This window comes from Gambusia affinis, linkage group LG11, assembly GCF_019740435.1.
Source record: "Gambusia affinis linkage group LG11, SWU_Gaff_1.0, whole genome shotgun sequence".
NCBI classification, from domain to species: Eukaryota; Metazoa; Chordata; class Actinopteri; order Cyprinodontiformes; family Poeciliidae; genus Gambusia; species Gambusia affinis.
In genome coordinates this window covers 17,376,447-17,396,995 of record NC_057878.1, presented here as the reverse complement: position 1 = coordinate 17,396,995, position 20,549 = coordinate 17,376,447, and the positions used below count along the sequence as shown (strand labels likewise).

The following is a 20,549-nucleotide window of genomic DNA, read 5'->3' as shown; positions in this document are numbered from 1 at the left end:
TAATTTTTTACCCAGTTTCCTGAATCCTGTGTTTCCAAGTTAGTAAGACATTCTCCCTCTGTGCCTCAGTTCATATTTTCCTACAGCTTTTCTTCAGTCACTTAATCAAACTCCTCTGTTCCTTGTTCCCTTAATCGCTATTCTCAGTTTGATTTTTGTTGTCTCTTTGAGTGATATAGTCTTTTCTGCCCTGAAACCTCCAGCTGTTTTTCTCTAAGCGAATAATAATAACATGTTTTCTATTTCAAAGAAAACATGTATTCTTAATCACTTTCGCAGGGGAAACGAGCTGCCGTTTTGAACTGAACTATAACTACAGTCTTAAAAAAAAATAAAAAATAAAAAAAAATAAATAAATAAATAAATAAAAAAGATACGGTAGAGTGTGAACAGTTCTCTATCAGCAGCTTCCATTGCCGAGCAGCAGCTGTTAGAGAAACCCGTTTCTATGGAGACGAGTTCACAAACTTCCAAACAAAGTGGGTGCAACAGCTTTTTGACCGCTTGCACGATGAATTCAGAGTAAGTGATACGAAGCTATGCTTGAATATGGACTTTATCTGGCTTTGTCAACAGTTTACGTGTTGTTTTGTGTTCACAACGAGGGTTGGTTAAAACGAACCTTTTCTTGCCTAGCACAAAGAAACATAGCCAATCCTAGCATAAATAATGTTTATGCTAGGATAAACAGCATAAACACTGTTTATGCTAGCAGTGTTTATGCTAGGATAAACAGTGCTTAACCCGACATGATGCTAATATATCGGGTTTGTTTGTATTATCTCCAGAAATTCCTTACTTTTCTCGGGTACCTATGATCAACCAGGGAAATCTGGCAAGTACAACTGTTTATACTTTAAACTTCATTTGAATTCGCGGGGTTGAGGTTACGCGGATGAGATGGTCATGTTGTAACTGTTTTCTGTGTGTTTGTTTCTATGTGTGTGCATTAAAACAGGTGTCAGAACAGGGTACAAAACACAAGATGGGCACATCTCTCAGATCCCTGGACTATCTCCAACCATTAGCTCCCCACGCGAGGAGAAGCTCAGAGGGAGAAGAGTTGCAGTGCTGGAGAGCGATTCTGACTATGTAAAACTTGCAAAGCAAGGAGGACATAAGGGTAGAATTATCCTATTTGCTTTATTACAATCGTGATTTTTGTTCGCTTTTCATTACCACAAATGAACACCTTATTTTTTGCTCTTTTGGGGTTTAACAGGGCTTTTGTGGCATGAGGACATAAATGTTTTTACACCAAATGCGTACAAACCTCCAGACTGGTTCTGCACTGAGTCGGGAGACCTCACTACACCGAGGTGTTTAAATAATCTCATATGCTACATTTTGTTTAATTTGTGATTTAAAAAACAAAAAAAACAAACACTAACGTGTGAAGGAACCATTTTTAAAAACAACTTCACTTGTATCAATTGAAAAATAACTTTAAATTGTGTACGTTTTGTGTCCTATTCTTGTTTGTTCCATGGGAATAATTTACAGCGTCCAGCAAAAAAACCCTGGAGCCTATCCACCACTAGAGGCTCCCTTTGGGACTGACGACATTTCACCAGAGGAAGAGAAAGATGACGAAGACAGCAGTGGAAAAGAAAAGGTGTGTAGTAATTAATCACATGGGGTAAGTTGTACTAATTGAGCTTGTTTATTCCACTTTAAAGCTAAGCACTATGACTGTTCATGATGTAATGTGACATTATATGTTCACGTTTTGGCCCAGTTTTGTTTCTTATTGATCTTAACTCAAAACAGATATACACTGCCATGCTGTCAACACAAATATTCTTTAACTTTATTCTGTTTTTAGGAACCAGATGCTGATTGCAACCAGATGGAGAAGTTGCCGACTTCCAATAAATATGGGAGCAACAAGTATAAGAGAACGTAAGTTAGTATGGTCACAAGAGGGTGCTGTTGTCTTTTTTGAAGTTTGTGTTAGGAGCGTCTAACACTCCCATAAACAAACTAAGCTGTTACTTTTGAGAAGTAACTGAGCTTCAATACTTATTGGAATAAAAAAGAAGTAAGAAGTTCAGCTGTTGCTATGTAACATCCACACTGAGACTTAATAGGTACCTACATGTTTCTAATTTATGCTTCAAAGTATTGAAAGAATGTTTTGAGCTCTTTAGGCAGCAATAGCTTTATGTTCTTGAATAGGAATACCTCCAGTTTGATTATAATTACTGATGCAATACAAATCGCTTCTGGTACAATTGACACAGCTGTTGAAATAATATTCTGATTGGGATTGATTGTGCATTGGCATTTTGCTTTTTTTATTATTATTATTTGTATCCTTTTTGTTTTAATAAGTCTTAAACCTTTTCACATTCGTTGCATTGTAACTTACGTGTGTAATTCCAGAGTTACACGACGGTACTTTGTTCTGATCTGTTGTATACGATCCCAGCAAAATAGATTTGTTTGTGGTTGTAATGTGATAAAATGGAGGAAGAAAAGTATGAATACTTCAAGCACTGTACAGAAAGATTCCCTGACTGCTGCTTGCAGAAATATTTGCATTAAACTAGCATGTTTAATGTCTTTTTAATATAGTCAACGGGCATTTTTGTAAGGATGTCTTGGAGCTGCATTTAAATCAAACAGTAATTGGCATAAGTCGTCAGATTCGTAAATTCTACTAACTCCCATGTTGTGATGACAAAGCAGAAAAGCTCGTGGGCACTTTGCAGGGTCAGATCAAATACAGCAGAACAAAGTGCAATGGCTTCTGGGACAGTGTGGACGTCCAACTGTTTGTTTTGGCTTACAGCTGGTTAGAGCTGTGTGTTCCAGTAGCTCTGGGAAAATGTCAATGACATGTCAAAACTCCAAAGGATGCATTGCTCACCGCTGCAGAGACAAAACAGTTAGGACTATATTCATAACAAAAAGAAAGTTTTAAAAAAAGAAGAAAAATCAAAACAAAATCTACACATTACATCAGTTTCAGCTTCTTTCTGTGGTCCTAAAAGAAAACCAAAACAAAAGAGAAAAATGTAAAAATCCTTAACCACTCATAACTGGGTTTTTCTTTTACTTCTTTCTGGTGAAATCTTTTCAGATGATGTGTTACTTGGATGACTTTCTCCATTTAGTTACTTGGTGACTAGATAAAGACAAAGACTAGATCATTTTGGAAATGGCAGTTTATCATGAGTGTCTGTGCTTTGTTGAAAGGAAACTTCTTTAATCAGTAGCCAGAGTTTATCTCGGGAGACAGTGTCGGCGTTTACACGTAACTGTGTAATGTTTAACCCATGTTAACTTTAATCCATTTATCTTAAACAAGTACACACTAATGCCAGTATCTGTGTAATAAAAATGGACGAAACTCTACACTGCTTTCGAAATCTATACTTAAAACAATAATAATTTCCACTGCTTTTTCAGAACCTTTGACAAGAAACCAGCTCCTGTTGACATGAGTAAGCTGTTGAGGTTTGGCTATGCAGAAGACAGCACACCTCAACAGTGATTCATCCAGTAAGATGTGCAGCAGTAAGGTTACAATCGCTTTATCATTGTTAAACATTTCCAGTTTCGTTTCATCATGCTCTCAGAATGCACTTCTAACGCGATAAAACAAAATGAAGGCAAGCTGTTAAGCATTAATTTTATGTGACTACTTTATGAATAAGCACCATGAAGTGACAGATTTGCTGTTTAAAACTTTTAACGTTTGAACCATTAGGAAATTTATGAAGCATCTTGACAGTGTTATGTAGATATGATAGTGACTTATGTGGGAATGATTAATGCAGCGACTCTTGCTCTTTTTCCATTTCCATGTCAACAGACTGGAAGGCTGCCAGATGTGCAGAAATGGGATGCATGCACTTCAAGAAGAACTGTTGCCATCTTTTCTTCTGACATTAACTTCTCAACTTTGTCCTGCTGAACGAGATCAAGCATTTTACTAAGTTCAACATCTTTAAAAGTGTGAAAGTGATGAATTATGGCTGTAATGTTGTATTTATTCTTGCTTGTAAGTGGTGCCTCATTAATTTCATCTGTTACGTAACAAAGGTGCATTTGTTAAAGTTTCTCTGGTTATGAGAAAATGGGTAAACAATTACTAAAATAAAGTTGACATTCCAAATTATTCTGATTTTTTTTTTCTCTGTTTTTAACATTAACCCTTTTGCACCCAGATCTTCCTTATTCTTTACCTCACTGCCTTACAGTCTTCTATAAACAAAACAAGCTTTGATGAGTCTCATTTCTGTTTTGTTTACTTCTACAAAATTTAAAACAAATGGTTTAGATCAGGGGTGTAAAACTCCAGTCCTCGAGGGCAGCTGTCCTGCAACTTTTAGATACGCCTCTGCTGGACCACACCTGAATAGAATAATTAAGTCATTAGCAAGGCTCTGGAAAACTGATCTACACAAGGAGGAGGTAATTAAGCAATTTCATTCCAGCGTTTTTTGTACCTGTGGCACATCTAAAAACTGCAGGACACTGGCCCTTGAGGACTGGAGTTTGACACATGTGGTTTAGATTGTAGGTATTTGTATTTGTCCTCGATTGCATTTGGCAAACTATAATTGGTCTTATTTGCTGAGTGGTTTTTCAGACCATATCGGGACTGTTTCACTGCTAATAATGACATTCTCTTGCTTCATCCAGTATCTGTGTGAGGTTTTTTGTCTTTAAGGTTGAGACAAATTTCATATCAAAACATTTGATTGCTACCTCACTAACTTTATCTCCTTCTTAAAGATGACATGCTGTATGATGACTGGACATTCCCATGGTGTTTATACTTGTATATAATTGTTTGGACAAATGAATGTACCTTTATGCATTTAGATGCACCAAACCTGGAGAGATCTCGTTTTCCCATAATGTCACACAAAGAGGCGGTGTGCTTGAGGTGGTGCAGTAAATACATCTGCAGGAGTTTTTTATATTAATTTGATATTTAGCAAAAAACACATAATTTTGGCAATTCTATCTAACCTAAAGTATGAAAGGTTTTGTGTTAATGTAGGTTTAAAATAATACCATTTTTTTAAAAAGGGCTGTGTGAGTATCTGGATACTCAGATATTATGACAATATTTGAGATAATTATGAAAACAATTATCTCCTGTGTTTATCATCTGAATTAACCATTTGGTTGTTTGTTATACATTGAATGAACTGTATGTGCTTGTTTTGATGTCAAACTTGCATGTAAGGGTCAGAAGTTATCTCCATGTTCCCTCTGTGGGTTTTATCCAAGTGCGTCAGATATTTTCTGAATTCAGATTGGCTGAATTGTAAACATTACACACTTCAGGGTGTATTCATTGCTTTAGTTAAGTATTTCTACATCTCTGTACTTCCCCTGTTTGCTTGTAACTACTGGATACGTTAAGCAGAAACGTAAGTGCTGCTACTCCTCTTTTCTGGACCAATCAGTGGCTAGGTCAGTGGTGACAGCTATATCAACTCCATTGTTGGGTTGACTCTTACTCAAAATACAGCTGCATCAAGTGCTTCACAGTTTCACAGCAAATTGGAAAGACATTTAAGACTTTTATTTCAAAGCATCACCTACAGTCATGGCACTGATTCTTCTCAACTGTATGGGGAATGAACACAATGACTACATCAAGTGAGTGGTTTATATTCTATTGATTCTGTGTGTACAATGGATGTGATCCTGAGTGTGTTTTAATATGCAGTAAAATACTTTCAGACAACAGGTTCATGTTAAAAATCCATATTTGGACACAATGGAGGAGGACATTCTGTACCACTTCAGTTTGAGCACAAAGACTCACAACCTTCCAGAGATGTTTGGAGATATTAAGGTTTGTAAAAGCCTAGTTGCAGAAATAAAAGCTTACCACTCATAAAACAAAACTCACTGTATGAACTGGTTCATCTCCGTTAGTTTGTGTGTGTTGGTGGCAGTGCGAATCGAATGAAGGCTTTTGCCCAGTTCATGCACCACGAGCTGAAACTGCCGGGACTCCCAGAAGATATCAGAGATATCTGTGAGGGGACAGATCGCTACTGCATGTACAAAGTGGGACCAGTGCTCTCCATAAGTGTAGGTATTCATCAGTGTAAACTGCGCTCACTATCACAGACTTCTAAAGCTAGGTTTTTAAAAGATGAAATTGGCAGCTTTTAGAGGATATTTATTTTATTTTATTTTTTTTGTAGCATGGTATGGGTGTCCCTTCCATCTCCATCATGCTGCATGAGCTCATTAAGCTGCTTCATCACGCCCAGTGCCGTGATGTGGTCTTGTTTCGATTGGGAACATCTGGTGGAATCGGTAAGACCTGATTATTTTTTCTCCTGTCGACAGTTTTTTTTTTTTTTTTTTCATATAGATTTTCATCTAGAAAAATCTTAGAAAACCATTGTAATGTATCATCTGCAGGTCTGGCTCCAGGTACGGTGGTGATCACCGATAAAGCAGTGGACTACTCGTTCCGTCCCCAGTTTGAACAAGTTGTTCTGGGTAAAGTTATCACTCGGAGCACTGAGCTGGATGAAGGAGTTGCCAACGAGCTTCTGCAATGCTCCTCTGAGTTGCAAAACTTTCCAACCGTCATTGGAAACACTATGTGCACCCATGACTTCTACGAAGGTACTAGACAAAACATCATTCATAATTCACTTCTGAGTCCTCTTGGACTCATCATGTACTGAAATATTCTGTATCTCTACAGGTCAAGGCAGACTCGATGGAGCTCTTTGCTCTTTTTCTCATGAGGAAAAGCTGGAGTATCTGAGAAAAGCTTACGAGGCTGGAGTGAGGAATATCGAGATGGAATCCACCGTCTTTGCTGCCATGTGCAGAATCTGTGGCCTGAAAGGTGTCTATTTATAACAAATTGCTGAACACCAGAATGACCCAGTACAAGTGCTGTGAGCACATCAGGCAATTAGTCTAATTTGATGTTTCAAGACAGACAGAAATACGCTTCCTGTCTGAGCAAGAATCTCCAACATGCAGTATCCTTTACAAAGATAAGCATTTCTAGCCAGACATGTGGAGTCAGCCTTATGATAAATTAATCTTTAACTGCATTAGGAAAATCTCACAGAAATTATTCAGTGGGAAAAAAAATTTCCATATTAAAAAACATTTGGACCCTTCACAGTTTTACACTACTATATTTAAACTGCTTGGATTAATCACAGCACAGACGCTTCTCATCAAAATGTGAAAGTTAGGGAGATGTGTGCTGATCTAGAGACGAGAAACAGCTGGAATAATAACTGAGACCTTACAAGAAATCTTCTAAGTATTCTATCTTTGACAGAGGCAGCAAGTAACCATAAGGCACTGGAACAGTATTGTACCATCACTCATCACTTCCTTTCTTTCTGCAGCGGCTGTGGTGTGTGTTGCCTTACTGAACCGCTTCGATGGCGACCAGATCACCTCCCCTCATGATGTTCTGGTGGAGTACCAGCACAGACCCCAAGTCCTGGTGTCCCACTTTATCAAGAAACGTTTGGGACTTGTTGCCTGAACGCTCTGCCCCCCTCTAAAAAACCATGTTGATAATGTATATACATACACTGTACCTAATGTTAATAGTTAAATTAGAGAAATATTTATGCTTTTTTTATGATTTATTTGATGAAGCTGAAATAAATATTTCACATTGCTTTTTCAGATATTTAAGTATGTGTTGCATTTTCATATTAAATGCACTATTTTTGTAAGGTAAGACAAATCTTTACAGTAATGTGTTGTGCATGCTCATTTTCATGTTAATGTGAACTATTGTATAGAAGCCGCCAAAGCTGACATGCATAGAGTAGACTCCAAAATCTTATGTTTAGACGATAAACATATTTTGATTTTGTATCTGAATGACTGAAAATTAAATAGCACCTTATTGAAACAAAACAATAACAACAACAAAAAAAACGTAGGTTATACTGTAGCTTAGACAGTAGTGATCTATGGTTTGAAAGGTATTTCTTTGTAATTTTATTGTTTTTCTTTCTTGTAATAAAGCAACACAGACAATAAATTACAATATTACATGTTTTCAAGCTATGTTTAGTAGTTTATGCTGTACATGTCATTGTAAAAAAGAACTTTATGTAAGCAGTCAATAAATAAATAGCTATCTGCAATTCCTTTATTAGATGTGAACTGTTGCGATGCAAGATCAATACATGATGTTTATTACTCATAACAGAATTTATGTCTTAAATTAATTGCAATACTTTTCAAACTGGAATAAAGGGAACTTTGGCAGTGCCTCACCAATGGCTGATGTAGCATCGAGTGTTACTTATTTTATGTCTACACCAGGGAAGAAGTATCAGATTTGGGATCAGACAGGAGCATTTTTTTAATGGCTAGCATTAATAACTTAAAATCACTGCTACATTTTTTTTCTATGCATGGCTTGCAAAACTGTATTCTCAGCCATGCACATTATTTTGTTGATCTAATGAATCTGTGCTTATAAATTCTAATAAACTAGTGTTTCGGCTGCAAAAAAGCAGCTCAGTTGTAACTCTTAAAGTATGTTGAAGCAGCATTATTAACAAGTCATCAAAACATGTAGCAAACTCCTTGTTATAAAAAAAAAATCTGCTGTAAGATATTAAGATATGATTAGTTGAAGAGCTTAACTGGCATGAGACAACAAAATATCTGTCATATTCAGCATCTGAAATGTGTCGAGTAAGTAACGGCAGATGATAACTTTTATGGTATTTAGTCAGACTTTTTATCTACTAAAACAGTGACCAGGTGTTCACTATTGGTCAATGTTTATTCTTAAATGACTCAGATCAGGATGAGGTATGACAAAAATTGAGAAGGGAACATTCTGAGTTTACATATATGCTGCGCTGTTTAACTCTATTAAGATCTGAGGCGATGGTGGTTCAGTGAAATTCAATAGGAAGATTGTGGATTTGATTCCAGCTTCCCCCTGTACCATGTTGCCTCCTGAGCTGCGTATCAGTGTATGAATGTGTGCAAGTTAACTGGTTAATGTGGTGACAGTGTAAAGCACTCGGAGCGATCAGTACAACAAGAAAAGCGCTACATGAATTTATTTACCTTTTTAAAGGAAAGAGAAAAGAAAAATGCGTGGAACGAAACAATATGAGCCAAACCCAATTCTTGTCAGAATTTAAGTGTGGATTTTGTGTCTCGTCTTGGTGGTTTAGGAGGCTTGATTTGGGACAGGGCCTCCTTGGCATACTGGTTCTGGTGTATTCCAGCTTCTCGGAAAGCGTGCTCAGCTCGGACTCTTGGATCTGACACAATCTGGGAGACAGACATGCAACCAGCATATAGTAAATTAATTACATATTTACAGCTTTTTCCACTAAATTATACAACTATGTTTTTTTTCTCTCTCTTCTTGCTCTGAACTGGGACAAAGAAGCCGCAGATCCAGCAGCTTATTGATTGACATGGTGTCCTTGGGATCTTTGCTGTGTGTTGATATAAGGGCAAATATTGTCATTTGCTTTGTGTATTTTTCTTGATGTCATGGGTCAGTCTCAACTAAAGTGAAACGAAACCTGAACGACCAATTGTAGCCGAAGAAATCTGGGGGGAAAAAAGTGAATGTCTAAAGTCAATACATAGGGAGCGGAAACAAGCAGATTGAAGCAACTGATAATGCACCCGGTCATTGGCATCTTTTAAACAACAGATAAAGGTGAGTGGAGGGTAGATATTATCATTCCTCACCTGATTGTCTGTGAACGTGTTAATACTGTAAAGAGGCTTCTGCAGTTCAAACTCTTTCTCATTCAAATGTCGGCTCCTCCAAGCTTCTGTATCCGCCATCATCCTCTCTGGGTCGGCCTCTGCCACCACCTCAACCTGAGACGATGATAAAAACAGACATTGATATTGGTAACTCACGACTGTCTTCTCACTTGCATCCAAAAGGTGGCACTGATGTTTCTGCTCAGGTAAGGATGAGTCCAGTTCTTCCCTTGTGAATAATTTGAACAGACAGAACAAAGCTGAGTGGCTCAAACTGTTAAGGCCGGCAAATAGTTGACCTGCTTTCTGAGAGCTTCCAGGCGATCCTGCCTCTCTCGTTCCTCCTTCTGCTGCTCCAGCTCCTGCTTTTCTCTCTCCCTCATTCGTTTCTGCAACACTTCAGCGCGAAACAGCACCCTAAAGGGAGCAGAGAGAGGCTGTTGGACATCAGGCCTAGATGACACCTCTGTTCCTTTGCCACAGCCAGAGGGTGCATTACCTATCACTTTGCACCAAACCTGCAGGTAGCAGTGAGGTTTAATGGTGCTGCCAGAGTGCAGCTCTTCTCAGATTATCTGTTTATGTCTCTTTTTCAGCCCCCCTACTTGTTCTTCCTGACAAAACGCAGTCTAAAAGCTGCGGTTTACTCCATCATGAAGCCGCTTTAACATTATTCCTCATCTTGCCCCATGTGGTGCCACATCAAAAAACTTGAAAACGAAGTGCATTTTGTGAAACATCACACGCCTGTCAAGAATAACTGAAACCAGATAGCAACATACACTTTTAATAACCTAACATTTTCTTTTTGCCTGACGTTAAACCAAATGTAACCTTTTTCTGTTGTAAGCCAACACCTGAAACGCACTGCTTTCTTGTGTGATTATGGGAAAAATCCAAATAATTCGATAATCCAGAAGTCTTGTTCCTCCTTGGATGCAATTTCCAGACTCCAGAAAACTACATGTTCAATTGCAAGTTACATGAGAGTACAAATACCATGCGAATGTCTGGCCATCATGCAGTTCAAGAAGGAAACTGGTTCTGTGTCCCGACTTGTTTTGTTTGGATTAGTGCAAATCCACAGCAGAACAAAAGCGCTGTAAACACGCCGACTGTAAATAGCATAAATAGCTTCAATGAATCAAAAAGCAACATGATCCAAAAGGCCGTTGAGAGCTTGAAGCCCTTGCATGTCAGAAGAGTTCTTTGATTCAATCTGGGATCCTACAAGTCCAATTGAAATAACTAGCAAAGAGAAGCAATAGCAGCATCTATTACAACTGGTATGCACAAATGAAGTAAATAGTGTGAGCGTATCTGTAAAATTGGAGCGGGTTTGTGGTACAGCAACCTCAAAAAGTGCAGTAACTATGTTGTTTTATGTTTTCATATATGGCTTTCATTGCAGGTAAAGAATTTTACTGTTTTATTTGTATTTTACTGCATCAAATAGATAGATGGTGATCATGCAGAACTGAAAGAAACACCAGTCTTCTTTAAATCATTCACATTGATATCAGTATTTTCATCAGCTGTGCTTCATGCTCACATAATTGGTAAATCATTGTTTACATTACCCTTTCGTTAGATGGGAACACTGACACAGAAGCTTAAAACCAACTGATGAGTGCTGTTCCAACAGACGAGCTATTAGTCTTTAATTATGGTTAAAAAAAAATTGCTTCTCAAAAGTCAGAAACACAATTTCTCTGTTTCTGACATAGAAATTGCCAGAAACACAATTGTTTTGAGGAAACTGGATTTATTGCAGCCACAAGATAAGACAAATAACAGCAGAGAACACCATTAAGCCTTGTCCAATTTTGATTGCCAAAGCAAGGAAATATGTGCATTGGCAGCTTTATTGATGACTTTTACCACCAACAAAAAACAGTTTGTGGAAGCCATGAGAATAAGAAAAAATTAAATCAGTAGATATAATCATTGTGCTTATTGACATCACAACATCATCCATCCATCCATTATCTATATCTGTTTATCTTTTCAAGGTCGAAGGAGGGGCTGGCGCCTATTCCCAGCTTTCACTGATAGATGAGATCCATCTCCGGTCCATCGCAGGCCAACACATGGACACACAGATCAAACTGCACTGACTTGTGTAAACTATTAACCTAAGAGTACTCAGAGAGAACCCACGCATGTTCAAAAATCATTGGTCATATTGAGTATTTCAATTAAATCGTTGAGGTTGGGAACCATGAACCTCATTTTATTTCCAATGTGTTTGAACTGATCTGGAACTTGTTCTTATTACATGTGAATTTTCCTCCTGGAACAACTAGAAAGCTCCCTCGTCATAAATCGATCACTCCCTTACTCTATTCCCAACTGTTTGTGTGAATATACTATTGTGCCAAAGCCAAAACATATATGTAAAAGCAACACCATATTGGATGTATTTCCACTTGTTAAAACACTGACATACAAAGAAATGAGGTCCGTCTATCCAACACTCACCTCTCCTTGTCTCTTCTCGCCTGTTCTTCCATGGCGCTCCTAAGAGCTGCGAGTGCCTTCTGATCCCTCTGTTCCAGCAACTCCCTCCTTCTCTGCTGCTTTAAATAAAACAGTCTCAGCTGGAAGAATAAAAAAAGAAACGCGATAAACAACACAAAATTAAGAAGAGCAATCACGCAGCAACAAAGTTGACTCTCAGAAAACTCCCAGGATCATCATGTCCTATTGACTGAGGCAGCAGGAATCAGATAAACATAAATCAAAAAAGTGAGGTGAAATTTCAGGGTCTGCCTGACTATTGCGCTAAATTATACGGAATCCAATGAGGCCTGAATGTTCTCATTAATCAGACAGCATCCCAGGTTGCCAGTTCCCCCCATAGCGGGCCCCTGAGGAGGGAGTTAATTAAACAGTCAGGAACAAACACGTTCTGGTGTTATCACACCTGTGTGTTCAATAACTAAAACGGATAATCAAAATCTCCGTGTAATGATAATGGCACATGCTTTCAATTTCTTTTCTTTTTTTTTTTTCCTTTTTTTTTCTCCGAAGAGTTTTTGCAGCGCTAGTGGCTCGTATTTTTGCGACAGTAACCAGACAGGAAGGAGGGCGAGGAGAGGGGGGAAGACATGCGGCAAAGGTTGTTGGGACCGGGAGTCGAACCCACGACGTCCGCGTCGAGGACTGGGGCCTCCCGGCGTGGAGCGTGTTAACCCCCTGCGCCACCACAGCACACCCCAACATGCTTTCAATTTCATAACATCCAGAGTTTTCTTTTGTGCACATCATTTCCATTTTTGCATTGACTTTTCTTGTGTTTTTTTTTTCCATTGACCCAGGTTCATCCTTTTTAAAGCAAATCAAATTAGACTGGCAAAGCTTATATCAACATCATAAGTAATGTATATCATTAAAGCTCTCCTGACTACTTTTATTTCTTTTAGAGACTTTTGATACATTTGCTCTACATTACTGATTAAAAAATGCTGGAGCAAGTGGAAAACATCTTTCCTAGACAGAAATATAGACAAAGTCTTTACTTTCTCTCTTTGGCGGAATCTCATGGCAGCCTCCTTCTCCTGCTCCCTCTTTAATCTCTCCTCTTCTTCCTCTTGACGTCTTGCTGCTATAGCTGCCTCCAGCTTCGCCACCTCCTCCTGCTGGGCCCGCCACTCCCGCAGCTATGAATGCACACCGGGAAGCAACAACAACAAAAAAAGCAGATTATCATCAATGCGAAGTGACTTTGAAAAAGCAACGAGCGGACAAGTACCTGCCAAAGTGCCAAATGGATGCCAAAGGAGATGGCAGAAGTGATTTTAACACTTTATGTGAGCTCACCTCTGGATTTGTCAGAGCACTAAATCGTAAAGAGAGTAACTCTGAGGTAAGTGGCTTACCCTGTCTTGCAAAAGTGTTCATAAGCATAGAAACCTTTTAAAATTTTGTCACATTAAAACATTAAGTTTAATATTTTATTGAGCTGTAATGTGATACACCAACACAAAGTCGAGCATGCTAAAGCATATAAAAGATTGTTAATGCTCCATATTTAGATGCATTTTATCTTTCTATCAATTCTGACCAGCTCTTCTCCACAGCTTTAAATCCGATCAGTCAGCTGTGTACCTTTGTCTTTATGAACTAATGTTCTTTATCACACCTCTGAGTGGTTTCCTGAACAGCTGTATTTATACAAAGATCAAATTACAAACAGGCATTCCATGTACAAATTAGGTATCTTTAGAAGACAATGGTTTGCACTGGATTTTACTTAGGGGTGTCTACAAATGGGGGCTCAATGCAAATGCACACCACAATTTCAGATTTAATTTGTAAAAGGTATCCAAAGCCCTTCAATCACTTGCCTTCACTCTCGCAGTTAATATCTACTTTGTGTTAATGTACCACATCAAATCCAAGCCATAATTTTTATCTGCCGTTAACTTTGTGCTCTTCATTGTGGTATAGAAAGACAAACAGAAGCGTCACTGTTTACAGGAGCAAGTCACAGCTTTGCTGTGCAGCGGCCCGTCTGAGGCCTGCTGGGTATTAAGTGTTGCATTTGACAGGGCAGATGGATTCACAGATCTATCAGAAGAAAGCTTAGAAATACCCAAAGGGATGAACTTAAAATTAACATGCTCTCACACACATTAGCACCAGCAGTTATCATAAAGTCAATCGTTCCTGACGGGCTGGCTGAGATAAAAGCAGCAGCTGTGTGTTTAGGAGGGCGACTTCAAACGATCCGGCCTCTAATCCACTTCTATTTAACAATGTTGAGCCTGCAGATAAAGCACTGTTCCTTTTTAGAAATCATAATATTTTCTCACACAGACTTTTAGTCCTTAATCTGACTTGATATGTCATTTTAGGAGCAGAAGATAAATCTAGTGAATAAAAAATATCGGAAATTAATGTTGTCTTTAATATAATTCAAATTCAGACAGCTAGTCACACTTTTATTAGTCAGTGTAATATGTCTATACGGACAGTGAAGTTAATAGTAATCCAGCTTTCTGTATTGCAATCTGGTGATTGTAAAAGGGCATGGTATTGATTTCAATGTCTTCTGGTGCTCAGTGAAGCAAAGCATTAAATGCACTAAACCAATCACAGAGTTAAGTTGCTCAGCATTGATGAAAGACTTAGTAATTATCTGGTCTTCCAAGTTTGATTTTTTGGAAAATACAGTCAGTAATTAAAAGCAAGAGGGCAAATAACCTATTGTATATAAGTAACTTTAAATCAAATAATGTAATTTAAAAAATGTATAAAGAGATTGTGACTAAAGAATTTGAGAGTTGATTTTAGTATAAATTACTACACAGACAGATAAAAAAATGCTGTTAGCTGCTATTGTATTTTCTATCTAAAATTAAGAGAGATATTTAAAAAAAAAACGATGAATCATTATTGTTATTAGATTTTCTTGTACTGGTTTTTGTGGTGCCTATATATATATATATATATATATATATATATATATATATATATATATATATATATATATATATATATATATATATATATATATATATATATATATATATATATATATATATATATATACACCTTTATAAGCTATAAAGTTTGGCAAACTTTACATAAGTTTGCAAAAGGCTTATTTGCTACCTCCTGCTTTTGTACGTCTCTCCTCTGATGTTTGTGTCCTTGTGGGAAAAAAAGAACATTTCTTAAAACATTTTAAAGGCATGTCAGATCCCTGATGGCAGAAGGGATGCATCTTTCAGAGATAAAATAGAAATGTGTTGCTTCTGTGTAAAATGCAGTCTAAGCGGTCAGCCAATAAAACAACAATTCAGTCCATTTTCTTTCTATTTGCTCTCGACCCTGGTCAGAATCACAGGGGGAGTTGGCACTCAGTGATCATTAAGAGGAAGGTGGGGTAACCCATGCGCAGGCCACGTTGAAAATCCATCCATCCAGCCATCCATTTTCTGTTCACCCTTGTCCCTAATGGGGTCGGGAGGGTTGCTGGTGTCCATCTCCAGCTACGTTCCGGGCGAGAGGCGGGGTTCACCCTGGACAGGTCGCCAGTCTGTCGCAGGGCAAAACAGAAAACAGACAGGACAAACAACCATTCACACACACACTCACACCTAGGGAGAATTTAGAGAGCCCAATTAACCTGACAGTCATGTTTTTGGACTGTGGGAGGAACCCGGAGAACCCGAAGAGAACCCACGCATGCACAGGGAGAACATGCAAACTCCATGCAGAAAGACCCTGGGCCGGGAATCGAACCCAGGACCTTCTTGCTGCAAGGCAACAGCTCTACCAAATCTAGTGCAGCCCCTCCATGTTGAAAATATTTAACATACGGTAATATAAAAAATAAAAAGAATTCAATAAAATAGGTTACATAACATAATTAGAAGAAACATCAGGACAAATTTTAATGTGACAGTGGTGGCAGGAGTTTGCCCTGTAATTGGTGGGTTGCTGGTTTGAATGTAAAATTAAATGGGAGATCATTTGTTTTCTGTTAGATTTTGTATTCCAGAATACAAGCACCCATAATTTAATCAGCTGGTAATCCCTGATCTGTCTCAGATATGAGAAGTATGTTCTCAGATCCAGACTGTAAATAACATGGATATAATTTTATGTCATCATGTATCATTGTACACATGATGAATAAATATATCTACATACATTAGCTACATATGTTTTTATTTGTATTAGCGGACATTTAAAGTCTGTTCTCAGTAAGTTCAGTTCGCAGAATAATTTGTTTCTGGAAAATCTCGTAGATGCATCCCATCAGAATGCATTAGTCTGACTTATTGTTTAGGCAGAGATGAAGTGGCATTTTAAGGAACACGAATGTGGTGGGGAAGAAATACCATTATGTACAGTAATTTGTCACTGGAATCTCGCTTTCTGTGAATTTAAATAGAAATGGGACTCCATCCTTTTTCATGGCAGCACAAGAAAGACTGAAGAGATGTCAAAATGACAAAAGAATGATAGTGTTTTTATCTGAGCTCTGCAGCATCCTGAAAGCCTTTGTTAGCATAACTGTTCACTTAAATATTTTCTGTCAGTGGGCGGTGCAAAAGCTGTCAGTTCTTCTGCAGGCCATTTTGTGACAAATCATTAATATATACAATGCTGTGCAAAAGTCTTGAATCATCCCTTATTTATTTACATTTTGTCTCAAAAGTGATATTTTGCATCATGTTTCAGAAACCTCTTTCAACGTTTTTCTTTGGACTTTGTTTTTTCAGTCTGTTTTAGGCCAATGGTTCATCATTTTTAAAGAAATGCTTCTTTTGGCTGTTTGTTTATAAGGATGTTAATTGCCATGAAAAATTATAATAGTTGTTTATAATAGTAAACAGGCTTATAATAGAAAAAAATTGAAAGAAATTGTAATATGAAAGTTATGTGGACAAAAACAACTTGACTGCCTTTCTTTCCTGTTGCATAGCACTTAAAATACATGCTTTATAAATAAACTAAAAACTCTTGTGAGTAAGCAAATGCAGTTTATTTACATAACTCTTTTGAGAACATAAATAAACTTTATTTAGTGATGTTTTAAAGTATCAGGAGAGTGAGGAAGCTAGTTTGAGATGACAAAGACAACAAAAGCTCAGACGGCCACTCAGTTCTACTAACTTGTGCGGGATGCCATCTCTGAACACACAGCACGTTGGACCTTGAAGTAAACGGGCTGCAACAGCCAGCAGAAGACCAAACTGTATTGCATATAAGAACAAGAAACTGAGGCAACGGTTGCTAAGATTGAACGATAGCAAAATACTGCCTGGTCTAATGTGTCTTTATTTCAGCCAAATCAGTTGGATGGTACGGTCAGTCTTTGGGTAAACAACTCAAAGCACTTAAATGTTGCTTTTGGCCATTATCATCTCTTTATAACCACACCATACCCACCTTTTGATAACCACTTCCTGCTGTATAGTACCACAAAATATTGTGATAAAATGTTAACTTTATGTCACCAGGTCTTACAGCAACAGAGCCCCTTAAGAATGTGAGAAATTCGCATCATGGACGTGTTGTCAACAAATCAACTAAGTGATGCTATCTTTACAATGCATACCAAAATCTCAGCTACCCACACCTTCTGAGTAAAATTCTAAATTATAAGAAAGTGAAGAATTAAGGAAGTTCTGCAGACAAACAGGAGTTTACCCCAGAGCATATGGGGTATAGCAAACAGGACAAAACAGAACACAGTTCACATGTAAGACTATTTTCCAGATCAGTATAATGCAGATTATACTGATATTATGCAATTCTTTAGAGTACTTGAAATAATGTCAGTCTCCAGATTGAAAAAAATGAAAGCTTTTTGCTGTAATATACAATAAGAGTTTCACAGCTGGCCCTATCAAAATTTTTTTCTAATGTCCATAACAGAGAAAATTATACACATATGAGCAATTAACTCCTCAGAGAGTTGTCAGCTGAAGCACTGTGGCCCACGCGCTGTCTCTGCGACTGAGACTTTTCCAACAATGTACTTAATAGTCACTGACAGGGGATCTGCTGACACTTTTGCCTAAAGAATACCCTGATTAACTGGGGAAGGGCACAATAATAGATAATCTGGCCATAATTTAATCTGTGACAGCATTGTTTGTTTTGTAAAGTACTCTGAAGGCAAATTAAATCTTGTAATAAAAACTCTTGTTTGATGAAAAATTTCCCCCCCCCCATCCGACAGTTGAGTCTTTTGTCCTGCTGGCCCACTCATCTCTTCTCCCACCTGAGCCTGTTGCAGCAATCTGTCATCCCTCCAGGCTTAATCCACTAGTGTGGAAAAACACAATCACACAATCAAAAGCGCCTGGGGGCGAAATATAAGCGGGAGGTATAATGAAAGCAAGGACATTATAAAAGGCTGGAATGAGGAGTAACACCAAGAACAATACCAGCTAATTACAGCAGCCAGAATGGCCCAGAACAAACGCCTGATGAGATGAAAAGACGAGTCTGGCATTCGGTGATAAGAAAGAAATTAAATGAGCTGCATCTCAGGCGTGAATTTTAACTCATTATAGTATTTATCCATTTCACCTTACCTCTGCCAAAGTATGATGTATAGGTGCGGACAAAGGTTATATTATCGCCCATCGCAGATGAGGTTTATGATATAATTTACGAGTCCAGCAGGTCATATTTTTTTGATTCTCAAGAAAATCATTTTTGATTTTGTGTGACAAGTAGTAAAGAAATCAATTACCCCAAATTTTCTCCATGGACATTTTTTACCTATTTTTTGTAAAGATAAGATAGGTTTGCTCTCTAAAATAAGGTCAGAACCAATCTATCAATGCCTGAAAATAATTGTTTTTATGAGGCGAGGATGGAAGAAAAATGGAGAAGAAAAATAGTTAATATCTCTTTATGTCTTTCTGAATAAGACATAAAGAGATATTAATCACCAGTTATCTACAAAATGTGAATTTTAGAAGATTTGCTAAAAAAGAGCACTTTTCACGTAAAGTATTGAAGTGAAGAGAGAGAAACATTACACAGTTTCTCCAGATCATCCACACTCTGTGGTCCTATCTCCCATTCTCTTCTCCTTAGATCACTGAAATTTATCTTTATGAAGAAAATCACCCTTCAGGTTTTCAAGGTCTGGGAACAGATGATTAGAGAAAGCTGGTTTTGTGTCTGGTGAGCAAATAATGTGCTGATTTGGCCGTATGTGTTGGATCATTGTTTTGAACTAATAAAGACCCATTTCCAGTTTATTGAGCAATTCCAACAGGGATTTTAGGTTAAAAATTATGATCTTTCACATAATTCATGTCCTCCGGAGCGAAATTGATTCCCACAGCCTTTGGAAAAACAAGCCCAGAGCATCACAGATCCTCCACCATTCTCAATACAGAGCATCAGTGATGGTTTTCCTCATTCTCCTTGGTTTCATGCTAAACCAATCGAACGTGTTTGCTGAAAAGAAATACTAATTATAAAAAAGCAACTTTCTGAAACCCACTTATTAATACTGCATAGACCAGCCAACAATGGTCCAGACAGTGCTGCACCCACATTGGCAGGAGTAAAGCTCAGTGATGACATTTGTTGAACTTTAACTACAGTGTGTTGTGATGCACATTCAGTACTGCAAGCAGCCTTACTACGTCAGCTGACCGACTGTCTGCCACTCAGACGGATAACCAGACACTCCCATTGCCCCCGCAGCCACAAACTGCTTTTCAATGCAAAATTATGTCTCTAAACTTGTCTGGACTGTAGTGAAAAGAGACAAATACTGAACATTTCATCATTTACATTCTCTCATTGGGAAAAGTCAACAGACGTATTATCCAGACAATGATGGCATGGTTGATATAAAATCTATGGCAGGCTTTAATATTGCACTCTCTGTCTGCTTACAATATAAAAAAGCCACTTAAGAAAACTTAAACTGCTTGAAAATATTGTCTCAGCCAAGGCCAAGGTTTAGACATTAAATGTTAATTTAATTCTTTTGTTTCTGTGTTGATCTTGGATTTATGCTTGTTGCAGTGCAGCTTACAGATCAGTTGTATGTTTTCAAATGAAAAGTTTATGGCCCATAGCATTTCACAATAGTTAAGTAAAAAAGGGGAAAGTTTTACCTCACTGGGATTAATAGACGCTAAGAGCTGAGATGCCTATTTGAAATATTTTAGGCCACTACAACCTTTCTTTTCCCACTAGTCTTTGTTTTGTTGCGTGATTCACTGACAATACGTAGATCTCCATAACAACATTTCAAATTGTATGACATGTTGACTCATGATTCTGACTACAACTGGTCTCTGGCATATGGTATGGGTTGAGTT

The 20,549-nt window shown here is 37.8% G+C and overlaps 3 protein-coding genes across 6 annotated transcripts in view; 2 read left to right on the top strand and 1 right to left on the bottom strand.

The window, feature by feature from the left end:
- The first annotated feature begins 391 nt into the window (after positions 1-391).
- LOC122840027 (uncharacterized protein C7orf57 homolog) lies at positions 392-4,126 on the top strand. Of its 3 annotated transcripts, none has more exons than XM_044132140.1 (8): positions 392-522; positions 789-835; positions 959-1,123; positions 1,223-1,319; positions 1,504-1,615; positions 1,826-1,902; positions 3,415-3,507; positions 3,821-4,126. In XM_044132140.1, the coding sequence occupies exons 1-7, from the start codon at positions 449-451 to the stop codon at positions 3,497-3,499; spliced, it is 657 nt and encodes a 218-aa protein (XP_043988075.1). In that variant the 5' UTR covers positions 392-448; the 3' UTR covers positions 3,500-3,507; positions 3,821-4,126. The 3 variants fall into 3 exon arrangements, with proteins under 3 accessions (XP_043988075.1, XP_043988076.1, XP_043988077.1); XM_044132141.1 differs by having other exon boundaries at positions 3,415-3,522; XM_044132142.1 differs by having other exon boundaries at positions 3,415-3,527.
- A 1,236-nt stretch (positions 4,127-5,362) lies between these two features.
- On the top strand, positions 5,363-8,261 carry upp2 (uridine phosphorylase 2). Its single transcript, XM_044132138.1, has 7 exons — positions 5,363-5,625; positions 5,710-5,824; positions 5,908-6,066; positions 6,183-6,297; positions 6,406-6,615; positions 6,698-6,844; positions 7,365-8,261. The coding sequence occupies exons 1-7, from the start codon at positions 5,573-5,575 to the stop codon at positions 7,505-7,507; spliced, it is 942 nt and encodes a 313-aa protein (XP_043988073.1). The 5' UTR covers positions 5,363-5,572; the 3' UTR covers positions 7,508-8,261.
- A 780-nt stretch (positions 8,262-9,041) lies between these two features.
- Positions 9,042-20,549, bottom strand: part of LOC122840025 (coiled-coil domain-containing protein 148-like) — a 30,578-nt gene continuing 19,070 nt past the window's right edge. For both annotated transcript variants that reach the window (XM_044132136.1, XM_044132137.1), the window contains exons 11-15: positions 13,251-13,391; positions 12,211-12,329; positions 10,029-10,146; positions 9,709-9,843; positions 9,042-9,276 (exon numbers count right to left, since the gene is read on the bottom strand). In XM_044132136.1, coding sequence (XP_043988071.1) covers positions 9,133-9,276; positions 9,709-9,843; positions 10,029-10,146; positions 12,211-12,329; positions 13,251-13,391 — 657 coding nt within the window. In that variant the 3' untranslated portion in view covers positions 9,042-9,132. The remainder of the gene's footprint in view (positions 9,277-9,708; positions 9,844-10,028; positions 10,147-12,210; positions 12,330-13,250; positions 13,392-20,549) is intronic.

Coding starts and splice junctions, on each gene's coding strand:
- LOC122840027 (XM_044132140.1), top strand. CDS start 449: ATGGAGACGAGTTCACAAACTTCCAAACAAAGTGGGTGCAACAGCTTT. Junction 836..958: donor TGATCAACCAGGGAAATCTG/GCAAGTACAACT, acceptor GCATTAAAACAG/GTGTCAGAACAGGGTACAAA. Junction 1,903..3,414: donor AGCAACAAGTATAAGAGAAC/GTAAGTTAGTAT, acceptor CTGCTTTTTCAG/AACCTTTGACAAGAAACCAG.
- upp2 (XM_044132138.1), top strand. CDS start 5,573: ATGGCACTGATTCTTCTCAACTGTATGGGGAATGAACACAATGACTAC. Junction 6,067..6,182: donor GACCAGTGCTCTCCATAAGT/GTAGGTATTCAT, acceptor TTTTTTTTGTAG/CATGGTATGGGTGTCCCTTC. Junction 6,298..6,405: donor GGGAACATCTGGTGGAATCG/GTAAGACCTGAT, acceptor TATCATCTGCAG/GTCTGGCTCCAGGTACGGTG.